The sequence below is a fragment of the Dysidea avara genome, chromosome 5 (assembly GCF_963678975.1).
Source record: "Dysidea avara chromosome 5, odDysAvar1.4, whole genome shotgun sequence".
Classification (NCBI taxonomy): Eukaryota; Metazoa; Porifera; class Demospongiae; order Dictyoceratida; family Dysideidae; genus Dysidea; species Dysidea avara.
Genome location: NC_089276.1, coordinates 40664947 through 40686258, shown reverse-complemented (window position 1 = coordinate 40686258; position 21312 = coordinate 40664947). Strand labels below are relative to the sequence as shown.

Genomic DNA, 21312 nt, shown 5'->3' with positions numbered 1-21312 from the left:
ACATCTTTTTCACCATAGCCTTTTTGAGGGCCGCACACTTTTTTTACAGCTTGGCTGTTTTGGATTAGATAATTATTCCAGCTACACACCGATTTTCAGCTCACTGCTCTAAGCGGTTTGCCTGGTAGGCGTGAAAACTAATAGTTTTTTATTCATAAAAATTGATCGCGTGATTTTGACACAGGTTGGATTTTGTGTCATATCTCAATGGCCTTTAGCTGGATTCCTTTCAAACCACAAAAAGGCACTCCTGAGATGGTTTCTCCATCTACATAGCAATTTTCAGCTATGTAGATGGAGAAACATAGCAAATGTTACGAAAATAATCGGTCATACCTCCGTGAATGTTCATCGAATTTCTACCAAACTTGGTACTGAGATTCACCTTAATGAGCCCTTTACTTGTGCCACATTTCAGCCTGATTGGAGCACACATTCATGTTTTATGGCGGATTTTGCAAAGTGTGCGAAAAGAAGTAGAAGAAGAAAAAAACAAAGAAAAAAAACCAAACTTTGGTCACTCGTATCTCGGAAATGGCTGGAACGATTTTCTTCAAATTTGGAATGTGGACTCCCCTACCTAGCCGGCACTTCTGTAACAACTTTGGTTTCAATCGGATAAGGAATCACGGAGCTACAAAGGTGTGAAAATCACATTTACTTTCTTCCTGTAAATATACTCACGGTGCGGCGCACCGGCTTCTTGGGCCGCACGACACACTACCATGTGTCTTGATCTACTGTAGACATAGCCATCAGCCAGTTTCCCATCATTTTCAATGTTTTCATAACTACATTGGCAAACTCCAATAGTGGTGGCTGGCTGGTGGTTTGGAGGGAAAATAGGTTTTATAAATGAAAGAATAGGGCTCAAGGATAAATTAGATCCACTTAAGGGCTATTCAGAGCTCAAAATAGATAAAATAAAACAAAGTTTTAGCACAAATTTTTATCCACACCATCAAGCTGCAACAGTCACATCCAGCCATCCCCAGGTTTGCCAAAATTTCATCAATATTTCAGACCATTTGTAAGGCTCACCACTGAGCTTGGACAATACAGCCAGCAAAATCATACCACTTAACTTTGGCTGCAGCTTTTTGTCTGTAGTGAAATTCAAACCTGCTGTCATGGACAATAAGGCAGCTAGTTACGTACATTTGTATAGGCAAAACAAGGGCTCCATTGTGTTATACTTACTGTATAATGCCTTCACTCTGTTACAGTGGAGCCTATGATATTATCACCAGCTGATGGTTCAGTGTTCATCATTAATGAGACTAACATGTTCAATGTAACTTGTAATGTTACTGGTATACCAGCACCAATGAATTTTGTATGGTTGAAGGATGGAGTAGTACAGAACTATACAACAGTACCTGATGTTAGTATTACTGTTAGTGACCCATCAACTCCAGTAACATATTCTACTGATGGAGGTGACATCTTGTCAGTATCACAAACACTAACATTCTCCTCAACTGTGGATGAAGACTCTGGAGTGTATACTTGTTTGGCTTCTAATGGAGTAGGGGATGTTGACATTGTTAGTGTTCAACTGATTGTTCAAGGTAATAATTTAAATCTACAATGGGTGATGCGTACGTAATTAATGACCACCTTACAGTTCACCCTGAGATCACAGAACAACCTACCAACAATGAAGTGACCACACCAACGATGGCACGGTTCAGATGTAATGCCACTGGAGTACCCAGACCATACATAGAGTGGTATTATGAGTATACATCAGTTAGGACTATACTAACAAATGGTGTTAATAATGTGATGATAGAAGAGGTGGATAGTGGAGATAGAGTATTACACAGTACACTAACACTGACTACTACAACTCATCCTGATGATGGTGGAAACTATACTTGTAGAGCAGTAAATATTGTGGATGATTACTTCAGTAGTGGCAACCTCAATGTGTTGTGTATGTTATTAGTGTATGGAGTAATGCACTGATATGATATTTCACCAATTATTTAAGTGGTCCTTGTATTCACGTAATGCCCAGTACCATTAACTGGTCCAATGTTTATGCTACATGTTTCATTTAGGGTTTACCTTTTGTATCTGTGTTACATTAGTACTGTGAACCTGCAATTAAAATCATGATCTTTGGTTACCAGACTTAGTGCTAAGATATATACCAAGGTCAATGCAGTATTTTGGGTCCTGTATAATGTGAATGTTACAAGGCTTGCCCAAACTGGGTTACCTTGGCCTAGCTGTATGACAGGGATTATTAAGTTGAAGTTGTATTATTTTTATTCTTATAGTAATCATAATCCCCACTTGTCAGTTGCATGTACATGACAGCTTACCTTTGCTGCAGTCACACCACTATACCTTGTGTCATTATTGTAACTATGAGTCTTGGTTGTAAATACAGTAAATTGTATACATCATACAGTATGATAGTGCTGTATAGTAGGGACCACAAAGCTTTGGGCATGGCCCATGTTGAAAAACATCATCCTAAAAACAGCTTCACTTTTCCCTGACAATGATGAGGCAGTATTGGTTAAATAAAACTAAGCTCAACAAACCTTCAGGTTGACCTGAAGTGCTTTCAACAAGTTGCTATGGATTTTTTTACAAAAATAATCATTGAACTGAAGTTTCTAGTGACTGAGTGGCTGACTGATGCCTTTAGACAAGCATAATTTGATAATGGCTAAGGCTACGGGCTTGTTTCTTTCACTGTTTGACCAAGACATGTGCCTTTTGGCATACCACAGTATGTACAATGCATTCTTCATTGACTTACCAGTGTCTTCCTTTGTGTCCCATTCATCTTTGCTGACAGTGATTTGGTAGTAGCGTGTGATGGCTTCCCTTTGGAACAGAAATCTTCTGTATTTTTCATAGTGACTACTTTGATTTCAGAGGTGCTTTTTGAATAGTTCTTGATTCATAATGGTGTATAATGGGTTGAACATAGCTGACAACAAAGCATAATGGATACTTTACTTTTCATACGATAATTAATGGTTGGGGTGTGCAGTATCACTTCTGTCTGTTGATGCAGTATGCATGGGTTTACTTGTCACAATAATTTTATTTTGCAAAAAAGTTAACAAACAAGTACAAAAAAATGGGACTTTCAACTATAGTAGGAACCATAACACAAAGTTCTGAACAAGTTGGAGTAGTGCACGATACTAAATCACAATATAACAATAAGTGTAGGTTAGAGACCTAACACAAGAATCTTTTTGGATTTAAAAACCAGATTAAGCAAGGTTTTTAAAATCCACGATGTTCCGAGAGCATGGCTTCTAACCAACTTAGAAAATATATGTGTTTTTATGGGCATATAGGTGGAGTCATTGTGGGATTGGATTATATGTTGTACTACTCAAATCATAACACAATGTTAAGTAATCACAGGTTGTGCCTTCAGTGGCGCCACAGTAGTATGAAGAACAGGCACAGTTTTGAATATGGACTACACCCACATTGCACTTAGCCAAAAATAACATATCTACAAGAAAGCTTATCCATTTAGATCTTAGTGAGTCCATCCATAGTTTAATAAAAGACAAAAATAGGCTTAAAACACTCTAGAAACAGATGGACACTAAACAGACTTTTCCGTGATATTTCTGGACTTCTCCATTCATCATAACAAACGTACGAACAGCTTATACCAATGGCGGATCCAGGATGGGGCATTTGGGGCAAATCCCCCCCCCCCCTCTTGTGAAGCCAGCTATGTTTCTGATTAAAATAGCCTCTAATCTTTGTCAGGAGGCCAAGATCAGTTTATCAACTCATGCCTGAAAATATGCACATTTTACTGGCATTTATTACAAATTCACCTGAAACCAAAGTGAATCAAAGTCAAACTAACTGTAAAATAGTCACCCAGTACCTTTGTGCATACTAAGCGCCTCTAAAAATACTTATTGTGTTGCTGTTGTGCAAGACATCCAGAGCCTTTTAAACAGCTTTTTAAAGACTTCACAACCATCTGGAAAGGTCAAAATGGCAAAAATCAGTGAGGCACTACTATGAGGTGATTATTTGCTGCTTCAAAAATGCAGAGAATCTGACTCCCCAACCACCTACAACTTACCCTGTTTGTGCCCCTCCCCTTGCCAGCTCCTGGATCCGCCCCTGTATACCTCCTACAATCAAATTATTTTTGGCATGCCTATAAAATGAATAGAGTGGTTAACCACATGTTGGCCTGGGTGACTGGTCAAAGTGGTCACCCACTGCAGGCTATCAGCCTGAATGTGCTTGGAGGGATCTTTGCAGATAATGATCAACAGTGAGATTTGTGATGCCCGAGGCCCTTTTTGCTGGCAGGTTTTTAACCATTTTAAGAACCTGCTAGCAGGTCTCTTTGTGTATTTTAAAGACCTCATTATCCTCCAAAGATCAAAGCATATTATGCATACCATTTTCTAAGAAGTGTTATATCCCTACTGTGCATTTTCATTATAGTATCATAAGTACAGTAGTGATATATGTTTTACTGTAATTTGATATCACCGTAGATTATATATTCGTTACCCAGGATATGAAACGTAGCGGCACACTCCAATAGCAACCGTGCGTTCCAAATTCCATTCCGCGTTGTTAATTATTTCTATGCGCTCCACGTTCTAGTTCAATGATAAGGCGAAACTGTTAACTCTACTTTGTTGTTTGTTCGTTTAAAAGTGAGTTTAAGTAAGAAAAAGACCGTGTTACTGAAAAGAAGTGGTCAATTCGGCCTAGTTTTGATGTTTCTATGCAATTTGTAAGAAACTGACGGGCAGCAGCTACAGCCTATTTTTGTGTACCAATTTCATTGTGTCAATGTCTCTGTTTATACTGTTTGATGCTATTCTACAGTAAAGGACTCATGTAACATTTGTATTACCTAGTTAGTTTATCAATTTCAGACTGGGATGTCAGGTTTTGCGTAGTTGTTTGCAAGAGTTGCTATTAGCAACAAAAAAAAATTTGTGTACCTGCCCAGCTGAACTACTGGTACTATTTCAGTACTTTTGTTTTGCAAAGTAGTCTACTGTTATTAAATTTTTACATAAGTGATATTATAATGAAGTGCCACATAATAATATTTGTGATGGTTTCCATAACTCACAGAATTCACTTTTTATAGAGCTCAGTCAGTGGTACCACACTTTACATACTAGTACTGTATGCTGGTTAAACAGATAAAATTTTATTGGAAAGCAACCGCCTTACTGCATTCCAACACAGGAAGGAAAAGTATCCAATGACAGATTATTATGAGAACAGAGCTGATCTACGAAACAGTGAGATCAACCGCATATTTGGAGCACCTACCAGTCTATTTTGCTTTTTTCCCACCTATTTTTCTTTCCAGCAATTCTTCTATTTTTCACCTATTATGCTCCTTATTTTGCTCAAGAATTATACATTTTGCTCAGCACTGATCTTTGTTAATTGAATATTTCCAAGTGCAAAGCTACAGTTTCACCTTAAAGTGACTGTTCTATTAGAGTATCTCGATCAGCAATTACTTCTAACATGTAAAGCAAGAAGCTAGCTAATATTGCTTAACATGTGTGACTGTTTTATTAGGGTATTTTGATTGTCACTTGTTGTTTCTGTAACAATTAGCTATGCATTGTCAATATTTTAGCGCATCTGACTGTTCTATTAGAGTATCTTGATCTTTTGTGCAGTTTTTATGTCCATTTCACAAAAATTGCACCTATTATGCCAGCATTTTGCTTATTGCTTTTACCCACCCATTACGGCAAAAATTTTGCCAGCAAAATTGTCGCTTCTCTAGGAACACCTTGGAAGCACAAGGGGCAGATGGTTTAACAAAAAAAAAAACAGTCAAAACACGATGCCGAGGAATTTGTAGCAGAACCTGAATGAATGAATGAAGTGACCTAAAATATACTGAAGTGGAAAAAATATTTCTGTGCTCGTGCAAATGATACCATGGATAAGTTTCCTAGTTATTAAGGGTGTTTGCAGTATCCTAGTACACTTGTATACCATAACCTTGTCAAACAATAATGGTGACAATACTGTACAGGTCATTTACAAATGGTGGTCTCCACTGACCACCTGATGATAGTTTAAAAATCTATGTCATACCAAGCCACTATACCGGCTTACATTGTTTCATTAACTGTATACCATGCAGCAGTAAAAAATATTGAATTTGTAGCACATCAATGCATCATGAATTCTTGTAACGTTAATAACTTATTTACTTATTTATTGTACTGGACAGCCAGTAATTACTGATGCGTCCAGGGGGACCAGCCCCAACTTATGCTGTTGTATAATAGGTACATATTACAAATTTATGGCATTGCCTGGGCTGTGCTCTGAAGTTACATTCGTGATTGGTCAGACTCAGCTACAAGACATGCCAAACCATCTGTGTAGTGCATACATACAATTATTCTGTAATTCACATCTGTGATGCAAGATGCTATATATCCACTGGTGAGAAATACGGATATGCTATGGTCCAGATGTGCTATAATACTACTGTATTAATACTGGTTGTCACATGAGATTCAGGATATGATGCAGCTCCACCGATTCGTACACTCATGCCTGTCATATATCTTCTCAGGAAGGTAGTATCATGGAAGTCCAGTACGTAGCAGCGTCATCAATTAATGGCAGGTCCGTCAGATTGCCTTGTTCAGAGAACTTGTCGGTGACTACCCAGTGAGCTACTCAGGCACCCCACCCTTCTGAATCACGAGATAAAACGCTTATCTCCAATTAAGCTGCAAATACACAATTTACCTTAATGATTTATACACTAATTCACCTTCAGATGCTTCTTTTAGCCAGTCTTTTACATTCTTCCCATTGCATGCACGTTACTATAGTACATTCTAATTAAGCATGTTAACAACGCAGAGTGTCAAAAGCAAAGTACTCCATTTCATATCCCAGGTAATGAATATATAATCTATGATATCATGCATTACTCCAGATTGTTTCAGTACTTTTTATCAATATGCTATGGTCCCCACTCTAGTTGAAAATTTTGGTTTTTTTTTGTGTAGTACATATTAATATTCCCTTACTGTCAAATTTGTAGGGGCTTTGTTTATAGTGCATCCTTATAAAACAATATACAGTAGTACATTGCTATGATGTAAGGAACTCGATTGTCTAGTTGGCATTGTAGTTGTTGTTGTTGTTGCTGTTGTTTACAGTACAGTGACTACATTGTATTAATTAAAAGTGCAAAATATTGTCACAGATGATATTCTTATGCCATTTGTAATAACCCAGTAAATATCACTGACCTACTGATAGTAAAGGCAGCTTGTTATTTTGCTTACTCTTCTACAGATCCAGCTAACATCACACAACCACCACTAGATGTTACAGTCAACCAAACATTCTCAGTTCAATTTAATTGTACATCATTTGGTAATCCTATTCCTCAGATAGTGTGGAGTAGAGTAGGAGATGATGACCTCAGTGACAACACTGATATAATAACTGTTACTACAATGGTTGATAGTAACATGTACACTGTTACATCATCTCTGGTCATCAACTCTACTGAGAGATTCCGTGATCAAGGAGTATACAATTGTACTGCTAGTAATGGTGTGGCTAATAATGTTGGAGCTGTTAATGTTCAGAGTGCAGAATTGGTAGTACAAGGTAAACACATAATCTGCATGTGTTATAATGGTATTCATTGTTTGTTGTCTTGTAGTTCCTCCACTAGTGATACCAGTTAATCATGTGGTAGTTGGAGTAGAAGGAATGAGTGCTGTGTTGAGTTTTATTGTTAACAATTCATTTCCACTGATCACTGATGATAATGTGAGATGGTTACTGACTAGACAAGGAGTTACTACTGACATCACCAACAACACTATGGTTGATAATAACACATTGACCTTTCAATACAACATGACAACACAAATGTACACATTAACTATTAGTAGTATACAAGAAGGTTATACATCACAGTTTATTCTTACTGTGAGTAATCCTGCTGGAGTTAGTACAGACTTTATTGATTTTATTATTGAAGGCAAGTGGTGTTCATTATATAGATTTTTACAACTGAAGTGATTATTTTGGTACCTAGATGGAAATATCCCATTGGTAAATTAATTAGTCACTTAACAATTAAATTTTGTTTTGGAGTTTGTCCATGCAAGCTAGCAAAATTGACAGATGGATAAAAATGCTAAAACAAAATACAGTAGATGCCACAAGACCTTGTCTTCGTAAACACTTCTAAATTACTAATCACTTTCTGTAAGGCGACAATTCTTTTGTTACAACTTAAACATCAACATTCAAGACCATATTTTTCCTTTGTTAGTGAGAACCATACTCAAGAACAATCTAATTATCTTATCAAACAGCTAACTGCTTTGCATGCCATCTTATACATCAAGCATAATACTCCATGATGACAATAAATGGATTCTTTGTGAGTGGTTGGTTTACTACATAATGAACTTTCTTGTGCCAATAACATTTGCTAGTATCCAAAGGGATTGATTCAGTTGCCAAAATAACAAATTTTATTATTACAAGCTCCTTTACCAACCAGACATATTTAATTATTGAAATTGAACTTCCTTGAAACTTTGCAGTTGCACTAGAAGGTAATAAGTTACACCACAATTCACTGTAGTATGTTAGTAGTGTGCATTTCACTATAGTAATAGCCTTAAAGACCACACTGCATGCTAAATAACCTAACCTTGTAAAACAACTGGTTTTTGTCTGCAAATAGTGTGTGCTGCACCTGTGTGTATGTAACAAGAAGTCCTTCAAAGGAGCAGCTTTTACTGTGGTTATACTATACAGTATGAACTGCAGGGATCTAGCATTTAAGTAAGTAAACATCAACTAGACACCATAATATTATTTGTAACCTAATTTTAGAAAACCGTCAATCTACGCACAATAGTAATTTTGCAATAAAATGCATTTAAAAGCAATGGGTAAAAATGCAAGCTTCAGAAAAAATTTACACAAGTTTTTATCACCTTACTGGTAGGTGAATTGACGCTCCAGTTGATAAATCCTGGGCATCATTGTGTTCCCCTATTCATAGGGAGTTTAAACATCTTTGTTTCATCTTCATACACAGGTGGGTTTCTGAGCTATGGAACATTTGTTTACATTGCAGTGACGAAAGAAATTACTATGATTTTTCTTCAATGAATTTGCCTTCCTTCCGGATCACAGAAGAATACTTTTGGCAAAAACTATACCTTGGTGGATTCACAAATTCATGGTGAATGCAATGAGCAAAGATTCAACTCCGTACGCCATTGTATCAGTAAGTTATGATGGTTTATGCAAGCGCCTGTAGATCATTTTCTCGATGTCTTCTGTGCATATTAATTTATTTGCTTGTTCAGGTGTCCACTTCTGCATTTCCCACACTACTTATCTTATGAAACTGAAACTTAGCTGTCTTTCCTTGTAGACAACAAAGAACTAATAAAATGAATTTTGATAAATGTGCGTATATCGACGGTCTTCTAAAATTAGGTCACATTTAAATGCTGGGTCAGTCAAATCACATCCAATAGCACTAGTTCTCTAAGGGCTTCCAATATGCTTTGCCAACTAGTTGTGTTTTCTTGTTTTAACAATTTTTTCTAATGACCATCTACCACATTATCCACTAGGACTGTGCAGTAATAGTAGTAGGACTTATATTTTCATAAGTGACAACCATATTTATTTTTATCTTGATAATCAAGATTATCTCAAAGCATCACAAAACTCTTTTGTAAACACAGTTTTACATGTTTGTTGACATAAAGTCACATAGTGTTTGTTATGTCAAAAATTTTATTACTTCCCCAACTAGTTTGACACCTTTCCACAAGTTTTTCATCTGACTGTGGTTGATTTACAATATGCTATGAAGATTTACTATTATCTCAATAAGCAAATTCATTATCAAGACACACGGTAGTGTGTCGTGCGGCCCAAGAAGCCGGCACGCCACATCGTGAGTATATTTACAGGAAGAAAGAAAACGTGGTTTTCACACCTTTGTAGCTCCATGATCCCAGTTTCACTATAGAGGTGCCCGCCAGGTAGGCCACACCTACCAAATTTGAAGGAAGTCTTCCTAGCTGTTTCTGAGATATGAGTGGCCAAAGTTTCATATTAATTTCTTCGGGTTTTTTTCTTCGCCGTAGGGGGCTATGGGAGCTTCGATTTCTTTTTGCATACTTTGCAAAAATTACTATAAAACAAATTTGTAACTCCATTGTAACGATATTTGGCACAAGTAAAGAGCATATAAAGGTACATTCGCATACCAAGTTTGCTATGCATCTGATAAATATCCAAGGAATTATGAGCATTTATTCACGTAAAAAAAGATGAAACTTTTGTCATGGCTACAAGGTAAACCGAGTAAAGGAATAACTTGAAAATTTGTGTGTACATAGGCTGATCATCATAGGAGTGCCTTTTGGTGATTAGAAGAGCAACAGACTTACAGCTACAAAATTATAAAGCAAAAACGGAGCAAGTGTATAATCGTGGGATTGAGATACTGTAATAGAGCAGTCACTGGGGGGCAAAAAAAAGTGCATAAAAAATGTCGAAAAAAAATTGAACTGATCATGACCAGAGTTTGAACCAAGGACCTCCATACCTAACACCTGCATCCTTAACCATTGAACCACTGCTATCTCGGTTGATCACTTCACTTAATTTCTACCTTATAAATGAAAATTCTAGCTTAATAAGTAAAACTGACCTACCAATAGAAAATCTAGATTATTCTACTACATTCTATGTGTTCTATTAGATGATTTCAGTGAAAGCAAAAATGTGTGCTCTAGTAGAGCATTAACACCATGCTATTGTTGCAACACTTTGAGGCTCAATCTAGTAACTGTCAGAGCCATTTTCGTATCGATCAGTGGTATATATGTAGTATTAACTTAGTTTCACCCCCAGGCGGTCTGCGAGCAGACTAGTATGACCAACTCGTGCCAATCATCATAATCATCATAATCATCATAATAAGTGTTATGCTAGCAAAACTTATGATACAACAACCTGGAAATCATATCCCAGTAAAAAAGTGCAGGATTTGGTTTTTGAAAACACAGAAAGAAGTGAAATCCACTCAAAAACAGCCAAGCTGTGAAAAAAGTGCAGCCTTCAAAAGCCTGGGTGAAACAAGTTGTGAAATCAAAGGTGGCAGCCAAGAAATGGCTGCAATGATGTTAATGCTAAAAACTTTTTAATAATGGCTGTGTGCATTGTTAAAATTTATTAGCATTAACATCATTGCAGCCATTTCTTGGCCTCCACCTTTGATTTTACAGCTTTTTTCACCCAGGCTTTTGAGGGCCACACTCTTTTTTTACAGCTTGGCTGTTTTTGAGTGGATCTTATTTACGATAGGTGATTTAGATAATCTTTTCATCTAGATTATCTCCCAACCCTAACAACCACTTGTCTAAGTGATTACAATGCTTTGGACTAGAATCAGCACCACAGTAATTATTGTCCATTTAGACTACATGGCACTGAATTGCTCCATTGCTTAAAATTTACCAGAATTTTAAAGCCATTATCTACCGAGAGCTGCTTATTCAGACATTTGCACATGCTTCTGTATATACTGATAAGGATGAAATAATACTTCTCAGTACTCACCACTAAATTACCAAAAAGTGGCACTAAGCATCATTGCATCTAGCAAAAATGTGAGCCATGTAGAGAAGCAAGGTGTTAAAACATTTTTAATCTGTCCCATGAAAAGCTTAATTTTCATCTTGAAGTGTTGCTGAATACAGCAGCATGTTTAATAGATCATGAGATGCCTCAAACTTAACATTGAAAAATTAATGCTTCTGAATTTAGAGAAGAAGTTGTGGTTCATTGCTTCATATTAAAAGTACTGTTTTGCATATTAAAGTACTCTTTTGTGTTGTGCACTTCCAACAAATTTCTATGAAATCAGGACACACAATAATGTGTAATGTAGCCAATAAAAGCCGATACGTCTGGGCATAATGTAAATGGGAATCATCTGTATTTTCTATAGTGACTGGATTGATTGCAGAAGTGCTTCTCCTACGGTTCTTCATTTATAACACTGTGAATGGTGCATATTATACTGGAACAAATAAACATGATTTTTACACATTCAAACTTAGGTACTAAACAGTTTTTTTTAATAAACCAGGTGCACCTGGTTTCTTGAATTTGGTTTGGCAAAATCCATAAAATCCTTGTGTCACCCACGTGAACAAACAGGCTTTGAGCTACAGGAAATGAACCTTCATTCAATGAATAAATACTGTTTACATACTGTATTAAAGCCCAACTTTCAGTTTTTGTCGAGTTTACTTGAAGGGAGTGTGGCTGCTAACTGAAACCAGTTAAAACAGATCAGCTTACATTCTGTGAATAGGTGGTCTGAGAATATTTCCGTAATCTTGAGATTTTAGAAACTTTTAGGTTGGAGGTTGGATTTTCAGGCTAATTGTAGTTCTTGTCAACAAAGTTTAATGGCATTATAACGTCCCTAAGCCTAGATCGTTCATCATCCTCTCCAGACATGATAGAAACTTCACAATATCAAGCGAGTAACATTGAAAAATTGGATTCTCAGGTAGATACTCCAGCAGCACAATGAAGAAACAGGGGGCTAATTGTAGTTTTTGTTTTTTCTCGTCAGCAACCAGTTGGTTGAAAAACCTTCTCAGATCAGCCTACGTCCTATTTCAACTGAAAAACAATGCAGTGGGCCTCATAAGCTACCAGGAATGGAATATCTTCAAGTTAAATAGAGGTACAGTATATGCGAACAAAAATTAACAACAGCCATGAGGCTTTGTGTAGAGAATGTACATATGAAAACATGATAGACAAACTATAAAACAGACAAAAGGTTACTTTTGCTTGTAATTTTTAATGTATTGCATGTATTGTTACAAAACAAGGTGAGAAACAAAGCTATAACATGTGATTTGGTTATATAATTCAAGAGATAGTATGAACTGGGTGCCTGGTTTTTAGAAGTAGCACAGCATCAACCTGTTTTCTGTAGAACTCTCTTTGCAGTGGGACATCTTCCATACCTAATATTAGGTAAATCAGTCCAACCATCTTCAAGCTGTATGCTTTTGAAGTTTTTATTCTCTTTGTATTTTTCATTTTCTTCCTCAAATTTTTAAAACAGGCGCGCACCCACAGCTGGCCGAAGGTTGGCTGTGGGCGCGCACCTGGTTTACTGGAATTGTTTTTGTAAAACTGTGTGTGTGTACCTATCTACCTATCTATGTTTGTCCGTACGCACCCACGTGAGCAAAATCGTTTAATAACGGTAAAAGCAGCTTTTACGTAAGAAGTAAAAGTGAAATGAAGTCTGTATTAAACTTCTGCACAGGTGAATTTCGCTCTGAGGTGGTTTCTTTTTGGCGGACTGAAATACGGGTGTGGTGACTTTCCTCGACTACCTTCCCCTTGAGGTTTTCAAGCATTTAGCAACTGAAAAACAACAGTGCAGGCCTCGTACACTACCAGGAATAGCCTATCGCTTCAAGTTGAAAGGGGGCATATCCCTTACGTATGCGAACAAAAATGAAGAGCAGCTTTGAGGCTTTGTCAAGAGCATTTGTGGGAAAAAACACGTTAGTCACACTATAAAACAGTTTAGAAGATACTTCTGTGCGTAATACGTTGGTAAAAGCGGTTTGTGTAACAAACGCTTCCTAAGCAGTGCATAGCAACATAATTGAACGAATTACGAATATTTCATGAATTACAAAATATGAGAATTAGCTAATAATATTATTGCACAACTACCCTATTGTAAAATAGTAATACATAGTTGGTTAATTCATAGTAGCATATACTGTCTATAGTTAATTCCAGATGAGTTAGCCAGCTGCATGGCGCCTGGTTTTTAGAAGTAGCACAACATCAACTTGTTATTGTTACAACACTTACAATAATTGCCTTAACACATGCAAACTTCATTAGATTCTCTTCAAATTTGATGGGTATAGGAGATTTTATAATTATTATTTCTAGTTAGAAATCCTAAACAAATGTACACTCTAATAGTATAACGATAGTATTAAATGAACGAATTACTGACTGACTTACTGATTGCTATCTAACTGACGCCTTCATATAACTATACTATGGTTAAGACTACAGGCTTTATTTCTTCACTGTTTAATGTCATTTAGGTCAAAGACATGCCTTTTCATCAACCACACCAGTATACATCATGGACATTCTTGCCTGAAGTGTTACCATGAATCAGCACCTATGTAGTAGTTGAGAAAGAAATGGGACACAGAGGATAACAATGTAAATCAGAGTAGGTGTGACCAGTGAGGCCAGAGCCCCACCACTTTTTGACTGAAAAAATAAGTTTTCAAACTTTATTAAGCCAAAACTAAAACATACATTTGTTCAATGGCAACAATAGACAGAAACAACACTTGTCCTTCACTCAGAACAACTTCATGTCGACTTCATTTATATAAGAGGTCCCCTATTGGGATAGCATTTAATAAAACCCCCTTGATGGTGAGAAGTCAATGATTAAGTAGAGATTGAATGCAGAGAAGATCTCAGATCCCAGCTGCTGTGGCTCCTCCGGCACGTGCCTAGACTGCATGTTCCGGGGGATCAAGTCACCACTGGGTCTGGGATTTTTTTCTGCATTCTTCAACATTTTAGTTACATGTTTCAGACTTCCTGTATTCACAGGCTTTAGCCTTCTCATGGGTCCATAGTGGGATAGCATTTAATAAATAAATAAAATAAAGAGCCTCTCAAAACAATTACCGTTATATTTAGCTTTCTCTTTGTGGCTACTTTGCAACCTTCCTTTTACAATTTCTATTTTAACATAGACTCAAATGATAGGTATACCAGTGCTATGGAGTGTTTTTTGGCAGTGTCCAGTTTTTCACTGAAAACCTTTAAGGTAGCTGGTTACTTAACTAGCACATTGTACACACTGAGTGCTACACCACAAAATTGCCTCTAAATATCATAATGTGCATTTCATAGGCTAGACTAAGCCTTACCACCTTCACATTTACTCTAATACCCCTGACTTCAGGGTTCCAGTGCAGAGTATTATGAGAACTGTCTGTAATTTCCATAGTAACTGCAGAGGCATTTTTTGTATTGTTTTGTAATACAGTGTATGTACTAGATAACTGGTGGAGTATGGCTTAAAACTAAACCAAACAAAACAGCAACTTTGCTTTTTTAGTGATTGAATGAGATAGTCAAGGTGTATGCGTACTCAGTGGCATAATTTTTTATGTACCATTTTCTCCCTTTAAGATATTGTGCAAGTCTTCAGCATTCATAAGTTTGAAACAAATATAAGGGAAGATAAGAAATTTAAAGCTGAGTAGGAATCATATAGAAACAAAAAGCTATTTTATGAATGTTACAAAGTAATTTACATTGTAACATCATTGTTTTCCTTATACACATACAACTATGCTTTTAATAATAACTCATTGTAGAACAACAGAAGTGTATCACTTTGCTTATCTCATGTATCATGGAACTCTTGGTTCTTAATACCCAATGATTAATTCAAAAGGTTAACATTCTTTTTCTTTGGCACACTGGAGAAATACTGTCATAAAATTTGTGCACTAATTGTATACTTCACAGTGGTGGATCTAGGATTTCTAAAAGGGGATTTCTGAAAGTTGGTATAGCTGAATAAGTTATCTGATGACATTTCTCCGGAAAATTTTGAGACTTTAGAAGTTCTGAGATCGGATCTTAGGCTATTTTTAGTTACTAATTGCAATAAATCCAATGCTTTAAAGAAACACTATTGCTAACTATAGGGCGAAGATGGTGACTGCAATCTGTAGCTTTGATTGCTCTATTAGAGTAGTTACATGACTGCTCTATTAGAGTATCTCGATCGTTTTTAATGCAGTGAGAGATGAAAAGTGAAGTGTTGCTGAGGGTTTAATACCTATAAATGGTGTCAGTTTAGTGCAACTGCATGCATGCTACTGAAATAAAGTGGTATATAGTTGTTTGCTATGACAAATTGTCAGTGCAACAATGTCACTGAGCTAAATTTAAAAGGGGGTTTCTGTCGAAACCCTAGAAACCCCTCTAGATCCGCTACTGCTTCAAATGTATCAAGACACACGATAGTGTGTCATGCGGCCCAAGAAGCCGGCGCGTACACCGTCAGTATATTGACAGGAAGAAAGAAAACGTAATTTTCACACTTTTGTATCTCGGTGATCCCTTAACCGATTGGAACCAGATTTGCTACAGAGTTGCCCGCCAGCTAGGGGAGTCTACATACCAACTGTGAAGGAAATCACGCAAGCCATTTCCTAGATACAAGCTGCCAAAGTTTCTAGTTTTTTTCTTCGTTTTTTTCTTCTTCGTGTTTTCGCACACTTGCAAAAATTGCTATAAAACACAAACGCGTGCTCCGACCGCCTTGAAATTTGGCACACAGAAAGGGAGTCCAAAGGCGAATCATAGCATCACATTTGGTGCAAATCCGATAAATAATACGGGAGTTATGACCGATTATTCGCGTAAAACAAGATCGATTTGTTGTCATGCCTACAGGGTAAACCGCTTCATGGAATGAGTTGAAAATTGCTATGTAGATGGAGTAACCATCGTAGGAGTGCCTTTTGGTGGTTTGAAAGGAATCGAGATAAAGACCATGGAGATATGACACAAAACCCAACCTGTGTCACAATTATGCGATCGATTTTTATGAATAAAAAAGTATTAGTTTTTACGCCTACTAGGCAAACTTCTTAGAGCAATGAGCTGAAAATTGGTGTATAGTTGGAATAATCTTCATAGAAAGTCCTTGCAGTAGTACAGAAGAATCGGATTACAAACCACTGAGTTATGATTCGAAAGCCAACTCCATGTAGCAAATGCGAGATCGAGATACTCTAATAGAACAGTCACCCTAATAGAGCATTCAGCTAATTTATTTACTCCATTATAGAATTCTATTACATTACAAGTTATTCTGTAGGGATTTCAGCTGTAAACAGTTAATCTTATAGACAGTTCAAAAAGAAGCAAGTCACCCTATAGAGAGTTCAGCTATAAATATATTGCTGTAGTGATTCAGAACATTACAAGTCATACTGAAAAGAGTTCAGCTATAAACAAGTCATGCACCCTGTAGAGAGTTCAGCTACAAACAATTTACTCTGTAGAAGTTCTGCTACAAATAAGTCTTCATTCAGAGAGTTTAACAACCAAAATCCACCATGTACAGACTTCAGCTAGACTAGCAAGTTACTCTGTAGAGAGATCAGCTAGAAATAAGAGAGAGCTCAGCTAGAAAACATCACCTTGTAGAGAGTTCAGCTACAAACAAATCACACTGTAGAGAGATCAGACAGAAGAAGCCACCTTTTAGAGGGTTCAGCTGTGAAGTAATCACTCCAGAGAGAGTTCAGCTAGAAAAAAATCACCCTGTAGAGAGTTCAGCTACAAAGTAACCATCCTGTAGAGAGATCAACTAGAAAGAAGTCACCTGTAGCAACATCAGCTACAAAGAAACCATCCTGTAGAGAGTTCAGCTACAAACAAATCATCCTGAAGAGAGATCAGCTAGAAGAAGTTACCTTGTAGATAGTTCAGCTACAAACAATTCACCCTGTAGAGAGATCAGCTAGAAGGGCTCACCTTGTAGAGTGTTCAGTTACAAAGAAACCACCATGTAGAGTTCTGTAATAAATATCTAATCAAAAACAGCTAAGCTGTAAAAAAGGTGCGGCCCCAAAAAGCCATAGTGAAAAAAGATTTGAAATCCAAGGTGGCGGCCAAGAAATGGCTGTGATGGTAGGTTAATGGTAAAAATTTTAATAACGACAATTCAGGTGAATTTGGTGCCGCTTGGTCTTGGCACAAACTTCATGTGAATTGTTGTTATTAAAATTTTTACCATTAACCTACCATCACAGCCATTTCTTGGCCGCCACCTTGGATTTCACATCTTTTTTCACCATGGCCTTTTTGGGGCTGCACCTATTTTTACAGCTTAGCTGTTTTTGATTAGATTTCACTTCTTTTTGTATTTGTATACCCCAAAGCCAGCCTATGGCCGGCTTTGGGACTTTTTTAAACTATCTTTTTTTTCTTTACCACAGGAAGAAGAAAAGACGAAGCAGATGTACTTTAAATATTTTATCAGTAAATGTACAAATTATATATATATATATATATAAAATACATAATTATTACAGAACTCTCCATGGTGGTTTCTTTATAACTGAACACTCTACAAAGTGACTTCTTCTACCTGATATTTCTACAGGGTGATTTGTTTGTAGCTGAACTCTCTACATGATGGTTTCTTCGCAGCTGAACTCTCTACAAGGTAACTTCTTCTAGCTGATGTCTCTACAGGGTCACTTGTTTGTAGTTGAACTCTCTACATGATGGTTTCTTTGTAGCTGAACTCTCTACAAAGTAACTTCTTCTAGCTGATGTCTCTACAGGGTCACTAGTTTGTAGCTGAACTCTCTACATGGTGGTTTCTTTGTAATTGAACTCTCTACAAGGTGACTTCTTCTAGCTGATCTTTCTACAAGGTGATTTGTTATAGTTGAACTCTCTACATGATGGTTTCTTTGCAGCTGAACTCTCTACAATGTGGCTTCTTCTAGCTGATCTCTCTACAGGGTGATTTGTTTCTAGGTGAACTCTCTACAGGGTGACTTGCCTGTAGTTGAATTGTCTATCAGATTAACTGGTTGTAGCTGAATTCCCTACAGAATAACTTGCAATGTAATATAATTCTTTAATGGAGTAAGTTATAAACGTAGCCGAATGCTCTATTAGGGTGACTGTTCTATTAGAGTATCTCGATTTCGCATTTGCAACACGTAGTTGGCTTTCGAATCCTGACTCAGTGGTTTGTAATCCCATTCTTCTGTACTACTGCAAGGACTTTCTATGATGATTATTCCAGCTACACACCAATTTTCAGCTCATTGCTCTAAGCGGTTTGCCTGGTAGGCGTGAAAACTAGGTGATACTACTGTTACAAATGACTGTGCTAGAGCAGATGTGTTCAACAAGTACTTCTATTCTGTTTTTACTGATGAAGATTGTTCTGATTTAAGTTCTTTGAGAACCGCTAGTAAATTATCATCTATTGTCGAATCAATTACCTTTACTACTCAAGATGTCTATCAAGAATTATTACAATTAAATCTTAATAAAGCTTGTGGTCCTGATTTATTAACTCCGCAGATATTAAAAAGAAGTGTTGATTTTATATGTGAGTCCCTATGTAATTTGTTTAATCAAAGTATGTCAATGGGTTTACTTCCCAAAGATTGGACTACAGCAAACGTTGTACCTATTCACATAAAAGGAGATCTTCGAGTTGCAGCAGATTACAGACCCATCAGCTTAACATCTATTGTGGTGAAGATTATGGAGAGAATTATTTGTAGGAAACTAACAGAAGTTCTGGAAAAATCAAATCGCTTAAGTGATGCACAGTTTGGTTTTCGTTCCCGTCGTTCAACAATATCATTACTTTTGTCTGCTGTACATGATTGGAGTCTATGTTTGGAACTACGTAGTAGTATATATTGTGTCTTGCTAGATTTTGCTAAGGCCTTTGACTCTGTGGCCCATGAGCATCTTCTTCTTAAACTACAGTTATTGGGTATTGATGGTAAGCTACTGCAATGGATATGCTCCTTTTTAACACACAGATGGCAACGTGTTGTTGTGAATGGTGCTTATTCGGATTGGTTAAGTGTTAAATCAGGAGTTCCTCAAGGGTCTGTTTTAGGCCCCTTGTTGTTTTTACTATATATTGACGATTTGCACAGTGTTGTCAAGCACTCTAAATTGAAACTCAACGCAGATGATGTCACCTTGTACGAGGAAATTAAGTGTGAATCTGACTGTAAATTGTTACAAGAGGACCTTGATTGCATTTGTGATTGGGCAGACAAGTGGCAACTTCGATTGAATGCATCCAAGTGTGACGCTTTTCTTATTTCAAATAAACTTAAGAAAATATCTTATGATTATTTCATAAACCGCTCTCTTCTATCCTGGAAATCCTCTGTGAAATATTTGGGAGTTTTCTTTCAATCAAATTTGTCATGGTCACACCACTGCAAGTATGTTGCAGCCAAAGCCAGCAAGTCCTTGAATTTTCTACGTCACACTTTATGGGGTGCTACAACTGAGGCCAAATCCATGGTCTATAAGTCTTTAGTGCAACCTTCACTAGAGTACACTTGCACTGTGTGGAATCCTCACACTGTTTCTGATAAGTCCACAGTGGAATCTGTCCAACGACGTGCTGCACGTTGGGCCTGTGGAAGTTGCTGGTCACCATTACATAAGTGTTGGAATAAATCTTCTAATGCTTGTTTACAAGAGTTACACTGGCCAAGACTGTCATCTCGAAAGAATTATTTGAGCGTGGCTATGTTTTATGACATCCTAAAAGGTAGGTACGATTCTTTGAAGCTATCAAATTACTGTAATTTCAATACATCTTGTACCCGAGCGCATCCTCTCACCCTTGTTCCGTTACAGTCTTCTATCAATTCTTATAGACATTCTTTCTTTGTGAACACTGTTTGCTTATGGAACACTCTATCGTGTGATGTATTTGATCTCAGCTCATCTAAGTTTCGCCAAGCTGTGTATAAACTGTTTTGTTGTATTTAATTTATATATGTATGTGTTCTTTCTTGGTTTTTGTAGCTGTGTTTTCTCTGTATTTGTCCCCTCCGTTTTTTGGTTTTGTATCTTCTAGGGAAACACCCTTGTACAGGCTCTACCTTTTGGTGTCACCCTGTCTTTTTTGACAAATCAGATGAATAATAATAATAATAATAACTAATAGTTTTTTTTCATAAAAATTGATTGCGTAATTGTGACACAGGTGGGTTTTGTGTGGTCTTTATCTCGATTCTTTTCAAACCACAAAAAGGCACTCCTACGATGGTTACTCCATCTACATAGCAATTTTCAACTCATTCCTTCAAGGTGTTTACCCTGTGGGCGTGACAGACCTTCGACCTTTTTTTATGTGCATAATCGATCATAACTCCGTGAATGTCCATAGGATTCCTACCAAAGTTGGTACTGAGATCCGCCTTAATGAGCCCTTCAAGTGTGCCAAATTGCAGCCCGATTGGAACATGCATTCGTGTTTTACGGCGGATTTTGCAAAGTGTGCAAAATGAAGTAGAAGAAGAAAAAAACGAAGAAATTAAAACGAACTTTTGTTCGCTCGTATCTCGGAAATGACTGGACCGATTTTCTTCA

The 21312-nt window shown here is 37.0% G+C and overlaps 1 protein-coding gene across 2 annotated transcripts in view; it reads left to right on the top strand.

Moving 5' to 3' along the window:
* The window catches only part of LOC136255518 (cell adhesion molecule Dscam1-like), a 72255-nt gene that overhangs the window by 38189 nt on the left and 12754 nt on the right, over window positions 1-21312 (top strand). The window contains exons 5-8 of one of the 2 annotated variants that reach the window (XM_066048310.1): window positions 1227-1571; window positions 1628-1939; window positions 7333-7653; window positions 7709-8032. In XM_066048310.1, the coding sequence (XP_065904382.1) occupies window positions 1227-1571; window positions 1628-1939; window positions 7333-7653; window positions 7709-8032 (1302 nt within the window). The remainder of the gene's footprint in view (window positions 1-1226; window positions 1572-1627; window positions 1940-7332; window positions 7654-7708; window positions 8033-21312) is intronic. The other variant, XM_066048311.1, reaches the window with a different exon arrangement.